This window comes from Mizuhopecten yessoensis, unplaced genomic scaffold (genome assembly GCF_002113885.1).
Source record: "Mizuhopecten yessoensis strain PY_sf001 unplaced genomic scaffold, ASM211388v2 scaffold8437, whole genome shotgun sequence".
In the NCBI taxonomy this organism is placed as follows: Eukaryota; Metazoa; Mollusca; class Bivalvia; order Pectinida; family Pectinidae; genus Mizuhopecten; species Mizuhopecten yessoensis.
Genome location: NW_018407547.1, coordinates 89072 through 116605, shown reverse-complemented (window position 1 = coordinate 116605; position 27534 = coordinate 89072). Strand labels below are relative to the sequence as shown.

Genomic DNA, 27534 nt, shown 5'->3' with positions numbered 1-27534 from the left:
TTAAATATTACGGACTTTTTTGGAGCGCTCGTTTCTGATCCGCTTTTAAGATTATGTATTACTAACTTATTTATAAAAGAATCACAAAATGTTTTCCTATTAAGGGAAAGAATGTATAAACATATATATTTTTTTTAAATAATATACCTGCATGTAATGAAAGTATCAAAATGTATCATAAATAGCGAGCAACATGTACTACATCTGTAACCTGTTTACATATAATTCTATCAATACAAAATAATTTGAAAATTGTATATAGTAAAACAAATGAGAAGGATATAGGAGAAATTTTCTCTGTTAATCGGGTTGTTAGGTGTTTCAATAAAATTCTCAATAGAGAAAAAATAAAATAAAATGAGATTTTTTTTATCAACATTGAAGCATAAATATTATATCTGCAATAGTTTTGCTACATGATAAAGTCCTACAGTTATAAAATGATCAGAGATGTATCATATTAAAAAGTGAGAGAAGGCGATATTTATTTTCTCTGCTAGGGTGTTATTACAGTCGTTAATAGACATGCTACGATCGATCAGCCCTGTCGCATGCCCTAGCTATGGTGTTAAGTCACCATTACCGCTCGGATATAAAATGACACGAACTCGTCCATCAACAGAAGTCCTAACCACATGACCAATAGATCGACCGATGATTGATTTTGTGTCGATACCAATCCATATCAACAGTGCTGACTTCATATCGAACACTATGATAGGATGACACTTACATAAACATTACAAACATCCCATGTTTAGTTTCTTATTCTTTGAACGTAATATTCAATTAATTTTCAGAAACAGTTGTATTTTATTTTTTCAGACACAACGAAAACATACTGTTTTTACACTGGTACTTACACTGTATATACACTTGTTATCGCTCCCTAATACATGTACATGAGCCAATTGTTTTGTGGAGAACAATGAGGAATAATCAATTAATCGATAAATCAATACACTAAATTTATCTTCTATACCGATGCCAAGCATTTTGCAAAGAGTTACTACATTTACGTACATGTTCAAACTATAATTACACATTTTATTTATCTGATCTACTGCCTGTTTTTTTTGTTTATTATAAGTACATGGCTGATTTATAATGGATGAACGTAAGACGCATACGTGGGATTGGACCTATAACATTTCTCAGTAAATGCAGTATGCCAAAAAGTGATTCACTGAACCCGAGGGCTGTTTCGTCCTTCTAAGACTCATCGGTGATGCTAGGAGCCAAAACGTTGGAAACCACAAGTGTTCTAAACTACTGTTGAAATCAATGAGATACGTTTTAATTTTAACACTTTATAGCTGTATTTACCTGCATTTGAAACATGTGTACAGGTACAAACAATTGTAAGATTTTAAATCATAATGTCCTTATCAATAATGAATTATATTTCATTTTGGATTTGAAATGGATATTACTGCATATTTGATGAATGATATCAAAAAAGCGATATGTATAATTTTGATAAGAGTAGTTCCCGTTAGTTTCTAACTAAAGTCAAATAAATCTGCTTCCCATTTCACCGGACGAGAATGTGGTATATCCTTGTGAGACTGAGTTACAAAGTGTATTAAAATTACAGTTAGCGAAACATATTCCCCGTTGAATATCGGTAACTTCATGTGCAGCGTTTGCACGTGTATCTGACTCCTGTGTTTTTATCTCCCCTAGAGCCATCGGGATATCGCTATGACATCACACAGGGGTTTAATTACCAACTAAAAGGATTGTGTGACTAGGCCTACAAGTAATGTAAACAGTTATTTTTAAGGTTGTGACCCGCAGCAACTCAACCATTTATCATGTTAGCGTACGATTCATTCGAAAATACTAATAACGAAATCAGGATTAATTAGGACGCCAGGAAATAGACCCATTGCACGTGCGTGATACATATGAGCGGAGGTGGACAATTTTCGATTCATTTAATAAAATTACGACATGATTACAGAAAGAAATGCTAGCATAAAAACAGAAAGCAAAATTATAGGTTTAATATAAGCCTGTATTGGACAGAACGTGTCATTAAAATACCCCCTCCTCAACTCCCACTCCAACACAGCCCACACCTTAGACACACATGCCCTTCAATTCACAAACCATCTTCTCCTGTTCTAATTAAACAAAATAAAAAAACGAATAAAGTAATAATCTTAAGAAGTAATCATGAACAGTTCGATTTTTAATTGTTCTTGGATACAGAAAAATAACTATTGTACAAGTGATCTCTTGATTTTATTTTATTTTCTATTACGTTGTTAGTTTTTATTTTCCTGTCAAAAATTGGTAACTGAATTGTCACATATAAAGCATAGAGTAAATAAACATGTTAAATTATTTTTATAAATTTTTGTTCATTTTGATAAAAACATTTTTACGTAATACTTTCTTTCTTGTGCGATATTTCTAATGTTTAATTGTCCTGCAAATGCTGATGACTGTCGCGATAACTCGACTGATCTCTTCCTAGGAACTGTTTGAAGTTTTGTTGTTATAACGATGTGTAAACGAAGGCGATTTACAATGACACATCTAAAGTATGATTATGACGATTTAACATGTTTTCATTATATTTCAATAAAAGTCAAAATGTCATAAATTCATATTAAAAATTCTTACTATTTATCAAACATCAAACAAAATATTTGTTGTTGTCTGAATAAATAAATTTGAAAATCTGACATCATTTTACCTTAGGGGGAGGTATATAGTCTTTTTATCATAATACCCTTTCAAATAAGACACCGAACGTGTTATGTTTGACGCATACTTTGATTCGTCAAGCCTTAGGCTGGCTGTCCAGCTCGTCTACTCCGGACTACATTGTATTACTGAACACCGCCACCCACCAACCTCTTGTAAAAGTCATAAATTTTAAGGATAACGCCTCAGTGACCGTTCGTTACGGTTCGGCTGTCGTACTTTGATCAAAGTCTGGAGGCGTCCAGTGGTAAGCTTGCTGCTACCCGCGGGCTACCTTAGGTTATTGTTTTGATAAGTGACAAATAATATGTCCAGTGACTATAAGTAACATACTTAGTAGCCATTAGGAATGGTATTGTGATTGACAGAAAATATGTTTCAAACAAAAGATACGGATCTCATTCTGAATCGCCTTTTGAACAGAAACGTGTCAATATGATTTATGATTATTATTAGATAAGATAGAACAGTATTTTTAAGATAAGGAAAAAAAACAAAACAAACAAACACGTGATCATATGCAAAGCTCGTATGAAGTATTCATCGGAAACATAAAACAGCACGTGAATTTCATTTACTGATATATTTTTATATTCAAAAATCAAATAATTACAATATGCTTATATTTTACGGATATAAACACCCTTTTTTAAGAAATATATCACGAATGCTATTCCACTTTGTTATTCTGCATATTTCGAAAAAAAACGTATTACCTTCAGTTAGCGGATTAATTAATCACCAAAAAAATAAGTACGATGTATTTCTACTTAAAATACTTTCCAATAAACGTGGAAGTTCTTTCTTCACAAAGTGCATTGCATCCAAATAACGCTTTTAAACAAGACTCTATTTGAAGATATATGTATAACAATGGTATTAAACTTCCTTGTAATGGGCATTAAGTGTTTAAATCAGAGTTATCACCCGCTAAATTCCCTCCAAGGAAAAAATCACTGATTGACGAAAATTTCACCAGGGGACATGTTCATTCCAAAACACTCAATATTACAACAGAGGTACAGCATGGTCTAACATTTAAATCCAATTAACTTGAGACGATATTTATCAACCGAAATCGTTCATAAAACTACGATTTCTCCGAATTCACCCTTATATGGCAATATTTCATTGACATTCAGTTTGAAATAGCTCCCGCTAGAATTGACATTACAAGTTGTTTCAATCGTTATCCTAATTTTAAGGATATTGCTGTCACCAAACATTTTGTCGCTTTCCCTGTGCCTTGAAAAGACTTACCGTTAATATAAAAGTAAGTTTTACAATTTAATCATAATATTTCAAGACTAAGGATATTTGAAATACAAGTAATTAGAAATCGTAACAACAATATTTACCAATTACTGAGCACGTGCCTTCAGATGCATGTGCACTAACATATTTTTTTTAGATATATGTTTATTTAAGCGGCTTGACATAACTATGATTATAAGACTATATCATGATCAATACCGTTCATTATAACAATTCATTATCAGAAATCTGCACACTTTTTTCAATAACCATTGTGTTTTTTCAACAAACTAAGTGCCCATGACTAATAATAAAATAAAGGATCGATAACTGATAAAAAAACCACCAAAAATATGTCTCCAATATTTTTAACTATATCTGCATATATAATTAAATAAAATCGATTTCATCCTGGAATATTCATTTCTGTTAAACGTTTTGAATTTACATGCGTGTATTTTGTTCCGGAGCAGCGCTGTGTTTTATTAGGTAACAGATGCGTGGTTGAAATAATATCGATCACTGTACGTTCTGCATCACATTTAAATTGTTGCATGTTTTGTGCATTGTCACGTTATTCCCCCCCCCCCCCCCCCCTCCCTGACACACACGCAAACGCCTCTTCCACACTCCCTCATTTCAACCCTCACCCCACCCAATCTTTATTAACATGTCAAATTCAATAGCAGAGTTGAACATCGATATAATGTATGGAAAACAGTGTTAAAAATCCATAAACCATTCAATGTTGTAATAAAATCCGGAACTGCTACCGGAATTAGAATGTAATGAACATGCATGTCAGCCACTGAAGCCAAATCTTTGATTTATTTTCGATGAGACTCACCCCCTTACCGTCTGTCTTGTTATTAAAGGAAATAAGCAACTCGTTCTCCTTTCATCGAAAAAAATACGCATGATGCTGCTGTTATATTCCCTTTTAACCATAGAATATGATTTCGAAGGGGTGAAAACGATGCACTTATTAATTATGATTTTATGAAGGTAATAGTGATGTAATAACAATTTTGCTACGTAATTATACCCTTCCCCTCTTGGAGTTGACAGGACTTTTGCTCATGGAAGAATGTTCAATAAGGCGCGAATTCAGTGAGTGAGCTTTTGATATTCCACGTCAAATTAACTCTCCCCTGTTCCTTTATTCTTGTATCTAAAAGAAATTCCATCTTGCATAATTAAAACATCATTGGATGGCTAACGATGTACTTGAGGTGTAATCGCATTGCAATCTAAATAACAACACCAAAGCAACAGAGATTTGACTGGAGTTTGAAATCGCGACTCCGTGAATTATGTAAGAACTGGTGAGGGATATAGACACCCAGTGCTCTCAGACGTCAATCATCTGGGTAATCAATGGTGCCCGTGCCCAGCAGTATGCAAATCATCTCGTGCATTCAGGAAAATTAAGACTCCACTCTATTCCTCGGAGAACAATTAGAGACGTTTGCTAATGAGCTCTTCACAATCAAACTCATCACGCCAAATTTTGAAACAAATGCCTATTAGTTTGAAATATATTACACGCAAGTGGGTTTCAATTTTGTAATGATATTTCCAGTTGCAGCAACAAACAGCTACACGAAAGATGATAATAACAGGTTCTCGCCTTTAGCATTTTTATCTTTGGCCATCTTGGCTGTCTCGGACTGCCAAAGAGGTCGGCCGCTAATTGCTCGGGATGAATGGGTGTACTAACTAGAGCTGGGGCGAAAATTGGTTGTCTTGATTCGTGTTGGATCGCATGTTCGACACGGGCCGAAGCTGTATGCGACATTCGTCACTATTTTGCAGACAGAACACATTTGCCTCTACAAGTCTCTTGCTGGGCCGGAAGAGCTCGCCTTTCACACTGTATAGTTTTGCGGTCATTCCTAATTATTCTTCAACTAAGATTTATAACACAAAAAGAACTAGGCGAAAGTTGATGGGCAAAATCTTGTTGTCTCAACGGGGGACGAGGCAGTTGTTTTTTAAACTCGCTTTCGTGAGAAAATCGTTCTCGTCTTTTATTGGTCTTGGCGAGGTTATAATGGAAAAAGCCGAGAGACATTCTGTGCTTTAAAAACAAAAGGGCATAGCTCATAAATTGTTTTTTTCGTGTTCTTAAACGTGTATCAGTCAGATTTTATTCCACAATGGAGTGTAGATCTGAAACAGATCCTGATGTTTTAGAAGTGGAGAAATTTACATTAATTTAATACACTATCAGACTTGGTTAATCTCGGTGTGCAATAGAGCAATACAGATTTTGAAAGTATTTTTGAATCTCAGAATGTGTAATTTTAATTATTGAATTCTTTTGTAGATTAACAAAGTTGACTGGTTAAAATGGAAACCGTAGGACTCGAAAACTAGATAAATAGGTAACTTATGAGAAGAAATGAAAGTTGAACACCTTCTATTGAAAATCATTGCTATTTTGCGTTAATTCTCGCAAAGTGTCGACCGCGTATTGAATATTTTCGCTAAAATATATTTACACTCAATAGGACATTCTTGTTCGTTTAGTAAATATTAGCACTCGCAAACCAGTACAACAGTTTTGAAGTTATTCACAAACGCAAATTGTTTACACTCATATATCATTCTATTTTTAATCTCAGCATGGGTTTTTTTGTCCATTCATATTGGTATTCAAAAATATATTTATTTAGTAGAGCACAAAATATTCGTTCAATAAACGTATACACACAATATTCATGCCTTACTTGTTGGAATGTTAATTTTTAGTAATTTGTGTAACAAAATAGGCGTGCTATGTAACATTTGCTTTTCATAAATTTTATTAAAGTAACGTATGTTTGAAGTGGTGTGTATTGGTGATGTTGTTAAATTGTTTACTTTATGTTGCACTATATATATGCACAACTGATGAGCTGTATAGTTGTAAGTAATAAATTAGCTTGAATATTTAATATTTGCTATCTAAAATATACACCGTATTTTATTCCAGCATTATTCGAAAAACATTTATCAAATTAATGTTATATACAATACAACTTTTCCGTCATGGTGGTATTATGTAAGTTACATGTGAATAGTATGTAAGTATATTTTATTAAAAACTCAAATTTTTGCTTTGGCATTGCTGTCGTTGATGACTAAGACGCTAGACTTGCTATGTATACAATTACACAACATGGATACGAAATGCTTATTAGCAATCGAAATGCTATAAAAACCTTGATGGTATACTCCTATTAGCCAATGCCATTTTCTCATTAGGAGAGCTCTAAAGTGTTTTATACCAACGTGCCTCGATACCACTCAGTGTTTCCATACGAACGCGACTCATTGTATAACTATTGGCTTCTCTCGGAACATCATTTATTATTTACATACATTCGATACACATCCTACCATGGGTTTTAAGATTTGTGCTTGTGGAAACGAGGGTAGTAGCGTACAAGATGATTTGCTTGCTTTGTCATATCGAATACATATAACAATAAACAGCCAAGTCAATAGTCTCTCTCCAGTGTCCTCCTGGTGTGGAAGTGAGCCCACTGAAATTATGTTCAACCATAGGGAAACAGTTTTTGAAGAAGGCAGATATTTAAAGAACATAAGTTTTTTTCGTAAAATGTATGTCAGTCCGAATCTAATCCACTGATGACAAAATATCATCCTAGAGCACATAGTTCATTGTATTTACAGATGTAGGTTGCAGCATTAGTGATTTTGTGAATAGTATTCCATGTGTCTACCTTTCCCTTGAGTTATTTCAATGTTCTTGTATTGGCTTCTCTACCTATGAATACCAAAAAATATTTATGACATCTGTAGACGTATGAGTGATGTATTTTTGATAGTTTTGTAGATAAATATCTGTTTATGACCTATGCATGTTGACTATAAATGAAATAATATACCTGTGTTTTGAAGCATAAAACACCGGAAAGAGTGTGTAATCAACACATCAAAATATAGTGGTGTTGGTTTGATATCCACTTAGCATCAAGAGGATCTCTGGTTAGTGATATGTGATTTTTTTCCCAACCGATTTGATATTGGACAAAAAAGAATGAAGGCGTTGGAATTGTTCATCGTAATAAGTTTACGCATGTCACACTGAAATGTAATTCCTTCATTTTACGTTCGAATCTGTCAGGATTTCCGATCAAATGGCTCTTCCATTAACTAATTATATACTACAAGCATCGTGTGTTATACGAAACTACAATTTTCCCAGCTTTACATATATTATTTTGAGGGATATACTTATCGCCCATATCGTAAATAGTGTTTACACATACTATACACTATGGGCTTTGTCTGTTGGTATAACGAGTGCTGAGCAACATTTAGAACGAGGATCGTATAATGTCAGTAAGAAGGCCTAATAACGCTCTAGAAATGAAAAACCAACACCATAATAACATACACTCGTATCAACTTCAAAAGATACCGAGGGATGCAATTTTCCGCAGTGCGATGATCACTTAAACACACCGGCTGAAGGAACAACAACACCAAAAACCCTATCGTTGAAAATCCCCAAGGTTTTAAAGTTAGAACTTTCCCGTGGGTCTATAACATAGAGCAACTCCCAAAACGTAAAAACCTCGTAGGTTACTGGTAGATCTACATCACAGAAATGTGTTTTTCTAGGAATATGATATACTTTTATTTATATCAAGAACTTTCTTGTAGGTCTTTATCACAAAATTTTGTTTGAGGGCTCGCTCAGTAAATGTTTCTACCGAAAAATATTTGATAGCAATTCCCCTATGTTTAACCTAGTCACTTTCATGTAGTTTTATATTATTAGAAATGAATCAAAGAAAATATGATTATTTTTCTGGAGATACATTTACACGTGCATGCAGATTATAAATACACTTAATAGTCATCCCAAAGGCCATATCCCTTAACATAATACTTACCTATATGCAACTAACATATTTTTAAAGATTGTGAAAAAGAAAGAAATATTAAAAATAAAAAAAAATAAAAAATTATGATATTGCTTTGTCAGTAACCGATTGTTACATAAGTAGCCAAATAGATTCAGTACGTAAATGTATATCCATATTGCACATGTCAGAAAGTGTTAGTATAGACCCTAGTACACTCTGGTTTTTATGCTAGAATGAATTAGTAATCCTGGATTAACAGTATCATACATATTTAATTTTGGTTTTAAATCGTCAGTAAAAATGCGATATTACCACTTAGTCATTTTTTCTTGAAAAGAAAATGTGAAATGTCACATGTTTTTTTATTTCGACTTGGTGGTTGCATACGTTCAAAATTAATTTGAAACGATTATATGCCTCATTTTCAAAGAGAATGCTTCTATTTTGTTGGTAACATGGTAAGCAAGTCATGACGTTTTAAATTAAGCTCAAAATATTTCGTCTGGTGTCTACTAGATTTGGTTTCCTACATACAAACAATATGTAGGATTGCTTACACAATCAATAGTGATATTAAATTTCCGAGTTTTAAATAGATACTTTTTGGGTCATTCTGTGTATTTAGTATATGTCAGTATTTCAGAGCGTTGATCTCAAGGGCAGATTACCTGTATTATATAGCCTTGCTATCTTTTGTATATCTGTGGTGAATTATTTTTCTCTAATGTACCAATAGTTATCAGCTATCTGGTCAGAAATGACAAATGCGAATTTAATCAACACCTTTTATTATACGTTACGACGTGAAGATTTCGGTGTTCACGTTACTAATTTGATTCAATTCAGAAAATTACAGGTTTCTATAAGAAATTATATTTAGACTTGTTTTAATTCAACATCCGGGGACTGCATTTATGTGACTCACGAATTCCTTCCCTACTAGGGTCTAACGAGTCATGCGTAGAACATAATCACAAGACATGTCACACGAAAGACATACCTGGATTTCTTTTATCTTATTTCATTTTGTTGTATATATGTGCAAATCTAGATATGTACTTTAAAAATATCGAAATTGTCTTTATAACGAAACTAATGACGTTTGATCACACGTTTCTTATGGAAATGAAACAAAATATGGTATATTGATTTTCCTTACCATATGTACACCTGTATATGAAACTCATGCTCATAATCCAATTTGTTTTTGTTCTTAGTTTATGATACTGTGAATGCAATATCCAAGCTTTTGTCTTCATTATATCCCCATTATGATACTCATAGAGTTGTTTAAGAGATATACAACACAAGAAAATTGCAGTTTAAAGAAATAGCCAGTGAAAATAAAGCGCATAACGTCATTAAGAAAGCATAAAGGATACATGGCGTTTTAATGGTGTTTATTTTGCATATCATAGTTTAAAAGAAGACTTATTTCTATTTTGGCTTCAGGGTAAGATATTCTGGATTCACACATAAATACTATTTTTTGATTTTGGTAATATGAGACATGAATTTGGCATATTATATGTTCCATTTTCATAAACTATCCAAACGTTTGAAAATCAAGGATTGATTTAGCATAACGATAGCCAATGTCATTATTAAAGTCTACAACCAACCGGAGACAATACCATGTGTTCCGAAAGGAGAGGCGTTACCGCTATCGGATGTGAGATCTGTCATTTTATCTCACGTCAACTTCAAGTAGGTGTTTCACAAATATACGAATAATCAACTTATATTAAAACACATTATAATCTTTAATAAGGTAAAAAAACAAGTCATGATGATGACGTAAATATTTCTTCAGCGTTAATTTAGCTTCTCGATCGAAAACCAAGGTTTGTTAATTTGTTTGTCAACAGGTCGCATGGATTATCAAGAAATCCTGCTAAAACCATATTAGTTCAATTATGAAAACAATTCGTCTTGTTTTCCAAAGATTTTTTTACAGTGATCATATTCGCTCACAGGACGTGTAGGTTTTTATTTCTGAATTCTTTCTTTGATTTCAATAATTATCGAAATTATATAAATCCAAATGTTTATTGATAAATAATTAATACATATTACATGATACAACTTTCTGGTTGTCCACTACGATTAATTCACTACACCGACTAACTAGATTGGGGGTATTTACAGATCGATACATCATTACCCCTTTCCAGTTTGTTTATTTTATGTCAATTCAACCGACAGGACAAAGTGTCGCTGTTTGGACAGTCTGATTGAAGGGTCCATATTTAAGTTAATAAATACACTCTATTTGTCGGTTTATGATCTTATTAATAGATCATAAAATATATTTTATATGCTGGTGGTCCATATCGGGACAAAACAAGTGAAACTGTATAGTCCTCCATAACGAGGGCCGCCATTGTTGATTGTGACGTCACAACTCAATATGAAAGGACTTTGAGATCACAATCATATCCGGTTGACATTTACGACCTTCAAGTATGAGTTTATAGTGTCTGTCCTTTCAATAAGTGAATTAAAAAATATATCGCACATCTACAAAAAATTATGTTTTAGAGATATGATATTTACTCTCTCGTTTTGCAAGTTTATGTATGTTTTTGGTTAGCACGAGCTCTCGCGACATAGGTGATTGGGTTTCGGTACGTCTAATGCTACATGAACTGTAAAACAATTTCTGATTTTTCAAATTTTACGACAAAATGTAAATAAAAGGAGCATAACTAGCACAATAAAACGAGGAATGTCGACATTCGCATATTCGTTTTTATTTCTTTGAAGGGTGATTTGAACGGAAACATAAGGGTACTTAACAGGTGAGGCGACATTAACTCTAATTTATGCACACTTTGTAACTTTAGACACGCAGAATCTCGATTTCAATCTATACATCCATAAAGTTTGTTTCCAGGGTATTTCTTGTTGATTTAACGTATAGACACTGATAAAACATTTTGATTTTTCAAGTCAAATACCACAAATATTTAACAAAAAATATGAATTTTGTTATATAAAATATATTTAAAATCATATTCCTGAACATTATGACTTTGCACACATATTTAGTGCTGTTTTTTTTTTTATTATAGGAAAAACATAAAAACCTCATAAATCTGTATATTAATCCGAATTTCCCTGTGTGCATTGAAATGTAAACACGTCCATAAATTTTCTTTGGCTTACATTTACATCAAATGGGCTTGATTAGATTACACCAAACGACATGAATAGATTATACGTAGATATAGATTCCTTCGACTCATGACGTGTAAATGTCTAGTCAAATGAGTCCAACGTGCTACCCCTACAGATTATAAAATCGCGTCGGCCTTTATGAGGAATGAAGAGTCGAAAAGGGAATATAGGGGTTCATTAATATCATACATGATATTGTTTTAATCGTATTGGAACGTTTCGGCTAACGTTGATGGGAACTTATATTCTGGTCGGTAACAAGATAATGGTGATGTTGATGAGAAAATAAATGGAGCGACACATACATAACTGTCAGCTACAAAGTCGAAGCAGATATCTCCGCCTTGTTCTTATAACAAACGAAGACTGGGAAAAATGAAGCTATATGTTATTCACAAACAAAAATCATAGTTGACATGTCATATCAAAACCTTCATATTCAAACTTCTGTTGATACACGGAAATTATAATTCTCACCTATGACCCTGAAAGGTCATATAGTACCGTAAATTCTACCTATTACTACAGGTAGGTCGAAGATCACGAGACACCAGAGGAATAAAACATGGTCAGATACCATTCGGAATTCCTGTGGTCCGACTGATGTTTCTATATTTTATGATAACCACATAAAGGATTGCTGCGTCGGCGCGTATCACACTCCAGAGTGCTAAACAAGCCCTTCTATCCGCTGTGCAGGAAAACCATTATTTGATCAACATAAGCTGAAAGGACACGTGTTTGTGTTGTTTTTTTACTAAGATGTATACTAGAGCAATATTCCCATAAGATTTCAGTGAGACATCCTTGAAAACGTTACTCATTGTCATATATTCAACAAGATCATTGTCTCTTTGTTACACTGAGGTATCTAAGCATAAAGTGTCTTTGCTAAGCATTTGTAAGCATCGTCTTACAAATGCTTACAAATGCTTTTTCTGTTTTCCTCTGTGTAAAGTTGTGATAAAAGACGAATGCCATCCAGACGGAATTCGTCTTGTATTCAACACCTAGCATTTATTTAATCTGAAGCATTATAGAATAACAATAACACAGAAGATTTTTGAAATTGTTTAAATCATCTACGCAGAAACTGACAAAAATTATGTCCATTTATGTGAAATAAACGCTTTTCTGTGTAATACACGTAGACGCCTATCCCTTTATGGAGAATCCCCTTTGCCTCCTACATATCTACTTGTAAGTTGGATACTTTTATCATATAAGCTATTAAAAAGAATGCGTTTGAGATGACATAGAGAGAAATAAATTGTCACCATTGATAAATAGCATTTGTTTTAGTTTTCATCCCAGAACTACAAATACCTACTTTGTGAAAAGTTATTGTGGCAACCTTTACGACATCCTACGTATTAATCGACAGAACCAAAGCAAAAGTGTTTTTTACATAACACATTGACCTATTCAAGCCTCTAAATTCTCTAGACTGTTTTGCTATAAAGATTCGACCGTTGCGTTTGCAAAACGCCTCTTACTTGAAACACATCGTCAGTTTTAGTGCTAGTCCACCTGATTTATGAACAAACAAGATCATTAAGACCGAGCTGCGCTAAAACACAACATAATAGTTTAATTTGATTTTGTTGGCACAACTTGTACGCGCCTCATTCTATCATTTCGTACCACTGCTATACAAAACCCCGATAACTGTTGTATTCAGCACATGCGGATTGATTGTCAGGCATGCATATGCATCTTTCCTAATTAATATATTTCAGTCACTCACAGTTACTTGGACAATATGTAGAAGTTTCTGAATGGTTAGATGATTTGTACACTCGTCTATGCTGTTACATGTACTTATGTCTTTCTACAGCAAGTGCAAGTGTCGGAACAGCCGTGTATCCCGAGATGGTAATTTATTTTACTTGCCTACTTTAGTCGTTTCTTTTCATTACAAAGTAAATATTCATTAAGATATAGAGAATAACATCAACTAAGAAAATAGCATAATTGTGACTCAAACGTTGTATTAAATAATGTGTGTCCATGTTTGAAAATGTTCAACTTTAACTTTAGTCTTTGAGAATATTTTTCAGTTGAAAATGTATTTTTATGTTCCAGATGTATTTCCCGGAACACTGGTTTGTCTGTGTTCTAAGTAGTTTAACATACAAAATAAATTCACGAGTTGATGACGGCTCAATCAAACTTGAGCACAAGTTTTGTCCTAAATAGGCAGTTACTAGTTACAGCTGTAAGTATTCTGGTATAAGCACAACGGCATGGTCAGCTTTATTTCCATACACAGACTTTTGTTCTTATGTTGAATTCAAGAAGAAAAAACAACTATTTAATAAAAATATTGGAGAATGTGTAATTGATTGATGAAATTATTTATTTTCGTGAAAACCCTTGGTTGAAAGCGTGTTCACAGAACTAGAATTCGTTTGCAACAATATTTTAGCAGTACTTGTGTGTAGGGATGGCGAATCGATTGGGATATCTAATCTAAGGGAAATGAAGCATTCCGTTGGTGATAATACCCCCTCCCCTTCCAAACCATAGATCATTGTATGTTTTCAGCTTGTTACCAGAAAGGAATGGGAATGAAAGTCTTTGAGGTTATGATATATGTTCGGAAAAAGCATTTCTTTCTCCAAGGGAATGCAATTGTAGACGGCGTGTGTATGTTCGGTGCATCTTAATCGGATCTTCAAACACTTAAAAAGACAGCTTTACGTCATCGAGTACACGAATGCCATTTGTAACTATTGAGAATACCGTATATACGAGTTCATACCTCTCCATCCACTTATATTCTGCTTTAGTATTGCGCTGCTGCTCCTTTTACGCTTCCCCCATTCCCATGTTCCTCAGTTGATGCTCCAAATCTCACCTTTCCTTCCCTATCTCAACCTCTACTCTAATTCATGGATACTCATATGTATATAGTTCGTTATAGCACTTAAATAAAAACAATATTACGAACGTAATGTATTATCTAGCAATCCTGCAGACAAAATAAAATACCACATAGTTTCTGCTATCAGAGTATATCATAGATTTTACATTTTTTCTCAATGTATATTATGGTTTATTTCGTTTGGATAATTTAAGTGTCAGCAAAGTTCACTAGGGAAGGATAATTATATTTATGAAAAATGTTTTACCTTATACATTATCTAAAAAAATGTGTAAAATTTCGCCAACATAGAAGAATACAGCAGTTAATTGTGTTATAATCCTTGTATTGAAATGAAGAAAAAAAATAAACCGCTCTTTCTCCATCAAAATTGACTGAACACTTTATCCTATTGAAGTGCACTTTCAAGTCTATTGAATAAATTACGACATGACATTTTTTTTGTATCATTCCAGGTCGATGTGATCAGATGACACTGACACCAGGGGTGAGACTGATTTGACAGAATGATAACATTAAGCAGGTTTGAAACTGACATACTGATTTCCGTCTATTCATTTAAACAAGGTGTGTGTTTTACGAGCACTTTCCTTTGTACTTGTACTAATATGATGCATGCTTTCCGAAAAATGAAAAGTATTTATAAGAGAAAAAAACACTAATTTGCTGAATAGCTAATTCAGAGGTAAACAAAGACATTTTTGTCATAATACATTTTGCTTTGTAATTAAAGTGAGTAATTCAGCAAGACCCATATATAACAAAGTAAAAGGCGATAAAAACAGAATGATGTGTTTACCTGCATTCAAAGGTGAAGCTGTCATATTCCAATCTGTTTTTTCCATTTCATACATGAACTAGGTGCATGTTTTATGAGGTAAAATAAGTCGATGATTTTTTTTCTTGTAAAAGTGATTAATGTATTCAGCAGAAAACAAAAATTACCTGTCATGTTCATCTAGTTTACCTGTATACTTCAGGTGTGGTGGGGGAAATTAACATACAGATAGCAAACATCACCACGAGAAATCGATAAATATAAACAAGAAAAACATGGACAATGTCGGTAGCCTGGTGTGTTTAGAAATATTAAACGTTATGTATTATTATATCTGACAACATCTACATGTATGATTAATACCAAATGTCACAAAAATAGAAAATTAATACTCTTATTAAATAATAGTGTCCGTCATCTATCACACCATATATACACTTTTAATACTTTAATTTCCACCTATTTACAAATCTGTTTTCCTCATAATTGCATAATATTTTTCCGTTTTCCTTGCTTGTCAGTTAAAGGATGGAATGAAATTAATCAAATAATTAAAACGTGTACTTTTACATTGTAGTGACTTGAATTAAGCTCAAAATTAATTATAACATGTTCAAATTTAAATGTATAAACTATGAATAGTACTTGTACACCTTTCAGTGTGGAGCTAACACAAAGTATACATCATTATTACATTTACATCGTGCTCTTATAAGCTTTATACAATATTTCAATTTTACATTATTTTGTTGCTTACTAGTTTTATCATATTTATCTCGACGTTCCGTAGATACATATTGGTAGGTCTTACCTTTTTATATCAACTTAAAAGAAATAATAAATATATTTGTGTGGCTAAATATGCAAAAAGGTAACATTTTTTCTAATGAATTATAATATATATATATAAATCGTTAGCGATGATAATTTGTATTGGCCAGAATTTTGTTGCATTTAGTCTACACATATATTTGATGTTATATATTCTGAAATATATATCATATCAATACAATTTGTAACAAAATAAAACAGCATTGGTTTGCTTTTAACACATACATTAGTGATCCATCTGAGTGTGTTAGCAGGTCCCTATGCTTTTTGTTGAATAACAGCTATTCAGAATATGGTGGAAAGCGTCCTCGTTTGCCAATATTCCACTGCTGTGAGCCAAACATTTCATTGATTTTTGTCTAGGTTTCAAACGTTATATAAACAAATAACACTACATGTATATGCATAAATCAATCTCGATTATGTTTGATTTTGTTGAAACACAAGCTGTTTCATCATATTTCACCATCACATTAAGCGATAACTGATGGCGCTATTTTATCTTTATTCTAATAACAGAATTGTTTTAAATGCAAGTGAAATGATACAACGAAGATCAGAAATATAACACGCACCATCGGTATACTTTGTCGATTTATCAACTATACACAGTGACAGTAGTGACAAGCAGGATTGTTTTAATTTAAAACATTATGGACGAGGATTGGTGGATTTTAGTGTGCTAAACCAAATACTCTCACCTGGTTATAAAAAAGTCGCTTTCTTGCCAGATTTGAAGAAAATATTTAGTTTTCAGATGAATGATAAATTTTCTGCTAAAAGTTATAACATGACCGTGGACAATTCTCAAAGAATGTCTTCACACGGAAAAGCTATTTATGTCATCTACTTCATATATATATATAAAGCAATAATTAAAATATGTCAAAGAAAGCAGTTTAGTGTTAATTAATTATATAACTGATATTAGGTATATTGATTAATAGTTATTAATTTTCACCGTTTTTCTTCTGATATCCAACACAGTCAGGAAAAGCTCACAACTCAAAAATGTCACCTACATCTATAAATCATCTCAACGGACGTTTGAAAGTCTATTTTTTTTATTGAAACATTGTGGTGTTTCCTTTTAACTGATGTAAGCACATTATTTAAACTGAATACATGGATTTCGAATAAGAAAATCCCAATTTCAAACACAGTTGATATAATAATATTTAGTCCTACACACTATTCTTCGTCTAATACATATGTTGAAACATTCTACGCGTTTTGATTACCTAGAAAAAAGTATAAGTGATATTTTATATTATAAATAATAAACATTTCACAGAACTCTAAAGAATCAGTAAGTTTAAAACGAGAGTTATCGGTTGTATTTATATGATCGCCTAGGTAAACAGTCGGTAAAGTAAAGAAGAAAATATTTGTTATAGTCTAATAATGTATACCAAAAATTAATTGTACGTCTACATTTAAAGGTGGGGACAGAGTGCCAGGTTATCGCACTCGAGTGTGTCAGGAAATGCACATTACATCTGTGGATTTTGTGGAAACAGCTTTTATTTAAATGGAAAACATCATTATTTAATCGATTATGTATGCTTCTCATTACTCGTACTAGTAACGACTTCACCTGATGAATGCAACGTTATTATGAAATACAACTTTGCAATTACATGTTAATCCCAATGATACATTTCAAAGTAATTTATCTTTCATTTTACTAATAACTGAAATGTGGATTGTTACGATGAAATCTAAGATTACTGTGCTATATTTCAAACTATGCGGGTTAATAAGCGACATGTGTGTGATCAATGGTACACTGTAAAATATAACAACTCTCTGAAGAGTGTTGTCATTAAAATGAAGCTTCTGAACACATGGCCTAGTCTCTTAGGCTAGTGACAGATTTTTGTGGTGTCAGAATGTCAATAGTGGGTTATAGGTGACTTATTATTAGATAATCGGTCAACAACACCCCTAAATTGACCATCGTTATAAACTGAAGTCTTAAATTAACCGTTTTCGCCAACAAGCGAAGCCGTGGAAGTATGGTAAAGTGCCAGTAATGTACAGCCCAACCAGTAATTGTATCACCTTCTGTTCGTCTGAAAACATATAGCTCTGTGGAAGTGCTAAGGGAAAACGACGTGAAGGAACGAACCTAGTTTATGGTAAAAGATGTGTTGAATTAGCAGATAAAAAGAAGAAAATTGTTTGTAAATTATACCTTTCGGACGCGAAAATATCATTCCGTAAATAATAACAGGTTTACTCGAAAATCTATTTGTAAGGAGGAAGGTAACCCAAACCACGGTCATATCTCAAATAGGAACGGAGGGGAACACCGTTGTTCTGTCAATCTTCTATTTGTTCATATAGTTTACTTTTTTGCTTTGATCTGACGGTTTGGGTATAAATATCCATAAACTTCTTTCAACTTTTAATTAAATTATTCTGATACAAGAACAAGACCTAGTTATATATAACTTATCTTGGTAAAATCTGCTAAAATATTAAGATGTGAGGATTTTCCTATGCTTTACGCGGAATCAACTTCGTCGTAAATCAGGAAGATTTTTCGGTATTCGACATACTTGATTCATGGATTAAATCCGTTTTTCAATTTGTTTGGAATATTTAACTAATAACTTCTCCAAGTATAAATCAAAATTCTTAACGAAAATAACTAAAGACATTTATGACATGTCTGTCCTGCTTAAAACTCCATAGCAAGGAAAAAATGAAAAATAATAAATGGATAAAAGTGATGTATTTCTGCAAAATATAACGGCTGAGGGAGGTGAGACGGCTAAGATACTTGTGTAGTTCAGACACAAGACCCTGCTTAAGCAACAAGTGCAAATATGAGCAATTACATCGATATCACTGTCATGCAAGAGAACTTGAGGAAATATATAAATCAATGCAAAATGCAGAGGAAAATAAACAAGAACAAAGAAAAGAAAAGAATTTCCATCTCTGAACAGTTTTCAAAATTAATTCGCTGTCTTATATTTAAAGAATAGTTTTTCAGTGCATATTTGTGTGTATAAATAGCAGGTATGTTATTGACGCTATAATATATTTATTTTGTAATGCATATTTAATAATATCGAACGATATTTTTGAAAGTTATAGACTTTTTATTTGAAAACTATATTATTATCATTTTGTTTGATTTTATAAAGAAAACAACACTGAGCATTTAAATCTTTCTATATGCACTTATCATGTACATGTTTTATTTATAAATAAATGCATTTTTGCTAGTAACTGTTGTCTAATGGGAAAGATATTGAACTTGTTAAAATCACAAAAACATATTTAACAAACTGTCTTTCGAATACTAGATAAGGAACTACTGCACGTATGTTGGGGCACGACTCCTAGCACGTGGACTAACGAGGTCTTGACCGCGAACGTATTGGAGATAATTTGTCAGATTTACTGCCGAGGGGTAAAGATGTAACAAGGCTAAATTGACCATCCGATAGGTGTAAACTGACCGCTGTTCCTGATAGATTTAACACATCTTCACCACTTCCACAACACAAGTACACTAAAAATCAAAATCGCCAGTAGCTGTCGGAAAGTCTTTTAACTGTCCGGACATTCAGTGGTCAGTTCCTCTATATTGCCAGGCCATAAATCAACAGACCGATTAGGACCGAGATATATTTGTTAGTGAAAGTGTCTTTATTATGGTCAAGTGGTCAGCTAATAAATAGACTGCCCGTGGCGACATAACGTTGTAACGTACTACCTTTAATGTGTTGGACCTGTGGCCACCCTTTCATTTTGAGAGTTTCAACAAATCGTTAATACCCCTTTTGTCGGCAAAGGTGTTTTATGTACCAAAATATTGCGCAATTAATGGTTTACTGAATTTTTATTGCCAGGTTTACATTGTGATGAACTTTAGAAGTTTTATGATCTTCCAAATTAGTGGATCACACTGGCCAAAGATGAAAGCTAGAACATAGACTGATCTTTAGTCTATAAATCTTGTTCATCAAAAGAAAACAAAGGTACCACTCTAATGTAGTTTTATCTATAGATCATGTATTATTTTATTTCATATTTTTGAAAATTGCACAATACCGCTGAATTTACGTTCAGGAACATTTTTATTGATGCTTGCGGTGACTCTTTTATTGATTCAATTTTTTAATTTTTCAATAGATGCAACTAGGACTGAGAATTTGAGAACATTTTCGTTTAATGATACATGTACCTGTTAAATAGACATATTTTTGATAATGATGATTTATTTTAGAATGCATCAATAAACTACAACATTTCGCAGTAATCATTTTAATGTTAATTGATGGTATCTAATTGAATGAATATGACCAAATAAATTAGAAATAATTAAGGAATATGTCATATTAAATATATTACAGAACGATGATTCATAACGAGCGCTGAAATTAGTGTAAATAGAAGACTATTTACGATGGCGAGCTACACAAAACGATTTAAAATGAATTATATTTATTTTCGAAAATTATTTCATACATCATATTTAAATGCATCTTCTAAAACGACAAATTTAGCCATAATTTCCTCGCTGTATTGTTGTTCCTGCCTTATGTCGTTTTAACACGGTCTAACCAACACAATTTTCGTGTAGTCTGCAATAGCATGGAATTAATTACCTAATCAATCAATTAACTTTCTATCAACCTTATTAAGTGCTATTCTTTAGAATCAAATCTGAATCTTCTGTGAAACGTTTCGAGACAATTGATTCCATAAAATGGATGCAAAAATGCAATAATTTATCAACTTTATTAGACATTTGATATTGAATTATTTCGTATAAATGTGTTTGATAATGATTCTCTGATTTTAAATAACAATTTTATTGAATATGTAATATTTTGTGGTAAATTATGTATTAAACGTTGAAGGCTTTATCTGATATAAGATTAATACATTGTTTATATTGTAAACCAACGGATTATGTTGATAAACTGAAGCCTAAAAACTCATTCTGAGCTTTTTAACAATTGAATACGAAATCTAAATTGAACTTATTTTGATAATAAATTTAATTTATAACTAGTATTTATGTAAAAGGTTATATAATGTATATTCTGTTTATGTAATTACATATTTTATTTTGTTATAAAAAGTATTAATAAATATAATTTTATAAACCTATTGCATAAATAGAAAAGAGAAGTGATTTACTGTTTAGAGAAATACCAACAAATAATTGTTATATTAATTACCCACCAGTGTCATATACAATTAAAATAATCTTCAAATAATTTTACATATTAAAAAGCTTACCTGCTGCATCAGCTGTTTCTAATCCCTCAAATGTTTTATTTGCCATTTCCATCAAAGCATCGAGAGGGGATACTGTTTTCATGCTTGGGATTTGATCATCGTCGTCGACGTTGATTTCTTCTTCTTCAGCATCCGATGAAAGTTCTGAATCTCGACCCGGACTGGATCGGTTATCCCATGGTCGTACGATCCTCGAATTAATAGCATTATTAAAATGTAAATTTCTATGTTGCACATTATTATTATTATTATTGCTAGATCCTAGAATATCCTTGATTGCAAATGACGTGAATGGTTTGTTTGGATTTCTAGGAGGCTGAAGTTGCACCATTGCAAGTTTCCGTATCGGTTCGTATTGGTCTTTACAGCTATCGTCCGAATCACTGACCCCGCTGGATGTTGACATGATTTTCATTTGGTCTGCTTTTTAAGTAAACTTTTTCACAGGTGAAAGGAAAGTCAAAATCAAATCAAAATTTCTTCCTCGGAAAGTTATACATTTAGAGATAGTAAACAAACATCCATGTGCACACAATGTTGTAGTCGTCCACAGATATTATTTCTTGAAGAAATTCTGATAATTTTTCTTTCTAACTTTCCTCGGGGTAGTAAGTCGAGTATGTGCTGTATAGTATCCGAGGCCTGTCAATGTATCTAAGTACCCAGAAGTCTAACAACACCAGAGTCTTTCCAGCACACCACAACAAAAACAAAACCCCAAAACGAGGCCGGGCCACTTGATTGACTGACAGTTAAATAACTGTAAGGATATGTCGTCTGCGCGCTACTGAAAACACCCCTAAGGTACACAAGCGACGTGAGGCGCGAATATTTCGTCTGATTACTAACTGTCGTCTGCCGAGCGTACAGCGAATGACCTGAGGCAAAAACAATGATTTGCTTTCAAATAATGTTACGAGAATGTTTGTAGAAAAAATTGAATGAAAGATTCTCGTATATGATATACTTGAACAAACGTCCATGAGATTTCCTTGAACACTTTTTAGTAGCGAGAATTAAAAAATGTGTTCACCATCTTGGCTCGATTATGAAAAACATATGCAAACAAATTCGAGAAAAATTAAACAGAATCCTTTAAATATATGCAATCCTCATTATCAAGATGTTTCCGAAGACATGAGACTTGCGAGGATTGGGGTAAAGACGTTTTAACACATGATCATGGTCTTGTTAGGTGTTTGCCCCTCACAACAGTGGGAGGGGAATGTGATCCGTTGATCAGCCAATCTCAGCCAGACTTTTTCCATCAACAAACTGTCCCGTCATGCATCAGCCACAGTTCACTAATTACTCTACGTTGACTCTCCAGATGAGAGGTAATTAAATTAGCAAAATGTTTTGGACATCTAAACCAATCGCGGGTATCATTTTAAACGATTAAATTAATTATGCTTCGATACAAAGATGTTTGGTGATACACAGCTTCATGTAAACCCACACTAAGAGACCAGAATAGGTTCACCAGACAAAGACTTGTCAGCTTTCTCTAAAGGACATTTTAAAGTAAATAAATATTGAATATTTTCTACATTTTCTAATATCATTTAAAAATAAAAATAAACATTATAGATATAAATAACTGATTAATACAAACAATAATAATAATTGATTCTCATTTTAACTGACAAACATTGATCACATATTATTATTAATATCATGTTAAAAGATAACTGGGCTTTCATAACCACGCGGAACATGAATTAGCATCAGTCTATCAAGAAGCCGGCAGAGGCTCTTTTCTTGACACAGTTAACAAACCCTGCCTCGTCTGGTAAACGATGTTTGTATTGTGTTGGCCAACCCCTGTGTTCGCGCGCGTTAGCTGTGTAAGCCGAATCGTTTTGAGCTGATGAAGAGTCACTTATATTTTAATAATCCGATCGCGAGTGGTGTAGAATATCGCTGTGCCAACAGGAGAACAGAAAGCTTTCGTTTTTTTGGTGTCATTTTTTTGTTTTATGATTTATGAATTTACAAATTCGTTATATTTATGCTTGGGTTTGTCAGATGAATACCGTTTATTTGTTTACCAAACATGTGCTTTTACAGTTTTCATATTTGAAATTGTTTATATATGTTTAAGTCCGATACTAACACAGGCATACTTACATAATATGTTTAAATGTAGCAATTGAAAATACTGAAATTCTCAAAAATACTAAATATTACATATACATGTTTTTAAATAATATCAAAGAAGAATGTTTTCTATGAATAATGTTAAGCTTACATAGCAGTGACAATGATATATATATTTTTCCATTAAATACATTTACAAACGGGCAGCGTTATTATAAAGATCCATTTAAAAAATGCATATAGCAAAGTTTATAATACAATATGTTTCATACATGTATCATGTTCTGCTTGCGTTAGGGAAAAAGCCACAGACCGCGAGCTGTAAATAGTCAAGTGTATTTTGAGATGAATTTATCCCTCTGATAGAAGCGATAAACCTTCGGTGATATTTAAAATTAAACTGCATTTTTAAAAATATTTTCAACTCCTGCACGCAAAACGTAACTAGTCAGTCGAAATCTTTTAATGACATATACGATATTTTGTTGTTTATGTGTGTGTTTTTATATTTTTAAATTATAAACATTTTTTAAAGTGTTTTTTTATATAAAAGAAATCACCGAAACTTGATTAATCGAAATTAATGAACAATTATCACAAATATTACCAAATAGATTTGTTTGTAAATTAACAATATCTAACAACTTGTTCTTGGCGACTAATCTGATGGATCTTCTTTACTTCTCTTTTAGAAATTATAAATTATCTCTCGAATTAAATCCATGAAATAAACGTAAAAATGATAAAGGGATATGTTAAGTTAAAACAGAATACTGATTCTTCGTTCATCCCAGGTAAATAAATAATTAATTAGAATTCGAGTGGTTTTTTTTAAACAATCTTAAAAAATTATCTATTTTTAATCAATTTCATTCTCAATATGATAACTGTTCCATCATATTGTGTACTTAATATAATTTGTGCATGTTTGACTTTTATGCGTGGAAATTATGATAAAACAGAGTCAGACTTTTAAAAAGGGAGACGTCTCCAATTTAAAATTGAAATCATAATATATATAAAACGGTTCCTAATGTAAAAAAACAAATAAATATTTGTCAAAGCTCTTTAAAACTTTTAAAGGCATAGAAAAAAACACGGATGTGAAGGTCAAACTGATCCCAATTGACTGACATCCGACGTCTCGTTTATATGGACAATTCAGTTACCGGATATAAACACAGCATAACGATTAATTTAACTTAGTGTTGCAGGAATTATCTCTTAAATGTATATACAATTTAGGATATAAAAGTTCGGAAAGCACGCCCTACGGATATTTGGCATCCGGACTGACGACTCTCTCTACTGTACACAATATGTGAACTGTGTTTTAAAACGAAGAGATAATAAGTCAAAACATTAATAAAGTTAGATTTGAAATTTAAAATACCAAAGATATATTCTAAGTATAGGATCGAAGTAAAAGGCCATTATATACCCTCACACCAGGGACCAAACAAACTGATAGATAATTTAAAAAAATGAGTCCCTGGGCTGTTATTTTCAACATTCCAACCAGCGTTGATTAGAGGGCGCTTAAAAGTGGTATTTAGAAAGTGACAATATCCTCCGTTAAAGCCCTTAGATATAGTAACAAAAGAAAGAACGCTAACTTACTGTCATAAAAATCGACACTTTTTCTTATCTATTTTACTGAGACGATTAAAGAAGTCTATTCCTGTCTTGACCAGGTTTCGTCCATCCTAGATCGATATCAATGACCCCGCCTCTTCCGAGTTTATTTACTACGTTTTTGGAGCCTTGTGTACCTGTTTTAGTAAACGTGTACCATTAAGAATGATTTTTTGAAATAATTTTCAGCAAAATAAACATTTTGGAATAACAGTTCTATCAAATATACTACGCATAACAGTGAATTGTGATTTTGTTTTTAGAAACGTTTCATACACAAATACAACAAGGACTATGTTTTTTATAATTTTAAACTGTCCAATCTTTTTTGGTGTGCCTTTCCACACATCGACTTCAACACTGTATCATATCTAAAGACAGTGAAATTACTTTCACTGTACAACACACAAGAAAATGAAACTATAATAAAAGCTATACAAAACATAGCTGTAGATCTTATATATATATCAAAAGTAAACTCTTCTTTTATATAGATACATGTCAGGCACTACAAAAACTCATTGTACTCAAATAAGACCTCTGCTGGATGTAGAAAACTTTTTTGAAAATATATGAATAAATTAAATAAATAAAAGTCCCATTTCAAATCTGCCAACTGCATCTAATTACTTAGCACTGATGTTACCGTCAAATAAATACGTTCAAATTTATAGTCCAACATGAATTCTAGCTATACATGCTCCGAGACTGTATCTTTCATTTAAACCAGGGACAGATTGCAGACCAATTTTACTTATTTATGTGAAAAGTCTATTTTATAACCTTTATAAGATTAAATCAAATAATGTCTAATGTTCGCATATTCATTAGGCAACACATCAGATAACCTGATACTATATATCTAATGACTTTTACGCAATTCTTCTCGCAAAATTATACGTCAGTTCACACTCAAAGATACATCGAAGACACAGCCAATAAATCAGTCAAATGGGCATCGAGAGAGAGGATAGGAGCGCTAATGTGCAAACTAGACCATTTCAACGATTATAGCGATTTCTGTCTTCTTATTCTCGACGTAAAATGTAAATCATACAAAATACAGGAATTTGTTAAATGGGTGTTTGATGTATAATGTCCCATATATATATATATATTATCTATAATTTGAATGATTTAATGTTTTACTATATAATGCATATGCTAGCATATGAATGGTTATTGGCATCTAAGAAAATAGCAAGTATGTTCAATTCTACATCAAAATGTACATTTTTGCTCGTTTACATTAGTTTGATATGTTTTTAATCTATATTTTTAATTTCACATATATATCAGATACTCAATTTGATGAAAGAAGCTTAACGCCCTAACCTAATTATAGCACACAGGTATACCCGTACATGTATACAGTTTGCACCTTTACAACAAATCGAAACGCTAGCTATAGGTACAATTATCATCGTAATATGTGTATTCTACCAAACAAACAAACAACGAAACTTTCTAGAAAGTGTCAATATGCCACTTTCGTCCTATTTTGCTTGGCCTTCTGATTATCCTGTGGCAGTTTTGTTACGTTGAACTTGGATATCAAAAAAGTTTGTCTCGGGGTCTTTTCTGTCTCGTGACAGTTTTCCGACCCTCAGAGTTCCCATAATGCCCCTAATAGAAGAGTATTATGTAAATGTCGAAAATCTGGTTTATTCTAACTCTGATATCTCGAATACATAGTTTATCACGAGCTTCGATATAAGGAGGTTTGATTTGTAAACCCGTATACGTTGCCTAGCGTAGATTCACTCTGACCAAGTCTTTCTATTCCACATCGTTGTATAAGAAACTGGATCAAACGATTTTGATTATAATCTTATAGATTAAGTAGATTTCAGTTATCACCAAATCCTGTAAATGTATGCATACAATGTAGTTAGAGTAGTGTAAATTATTTACGTACGTACATGTACGCGTGATCTTAAATATGTTCCTAGTGTCGATAATGATCGGTGGCTGGTCTCCTGGTTTCTGTACATATGCTG

General features: G+C 32.6%; 1 protein-coding gene across 1 annotated transcript in view; it reads right to left on the bottom strand.

Moving 5' to 3' along the window:
* The window catches only part of LOC110455949 (transcription factor LBX1-like), a 37628-nt gene extending 14677 nt beyond the window's left edge, over nt 1-22951 (bottom strand). Inside the window, exon 1 of the mRNA XM_021506419.1 lies at nt 21800-22951. Within this exon, the coding sequence (XP_021362094.1) occupies nt 21800-22214 (415 nt within the window). The 5' untranslated portion in view covers nt 22215-22951. The remainder of the gene's footprint in view (nt 1-21799) is intronic.
* Between the last annotated feature and the right edge of the window lie 4583 nt (nt 22952-27534).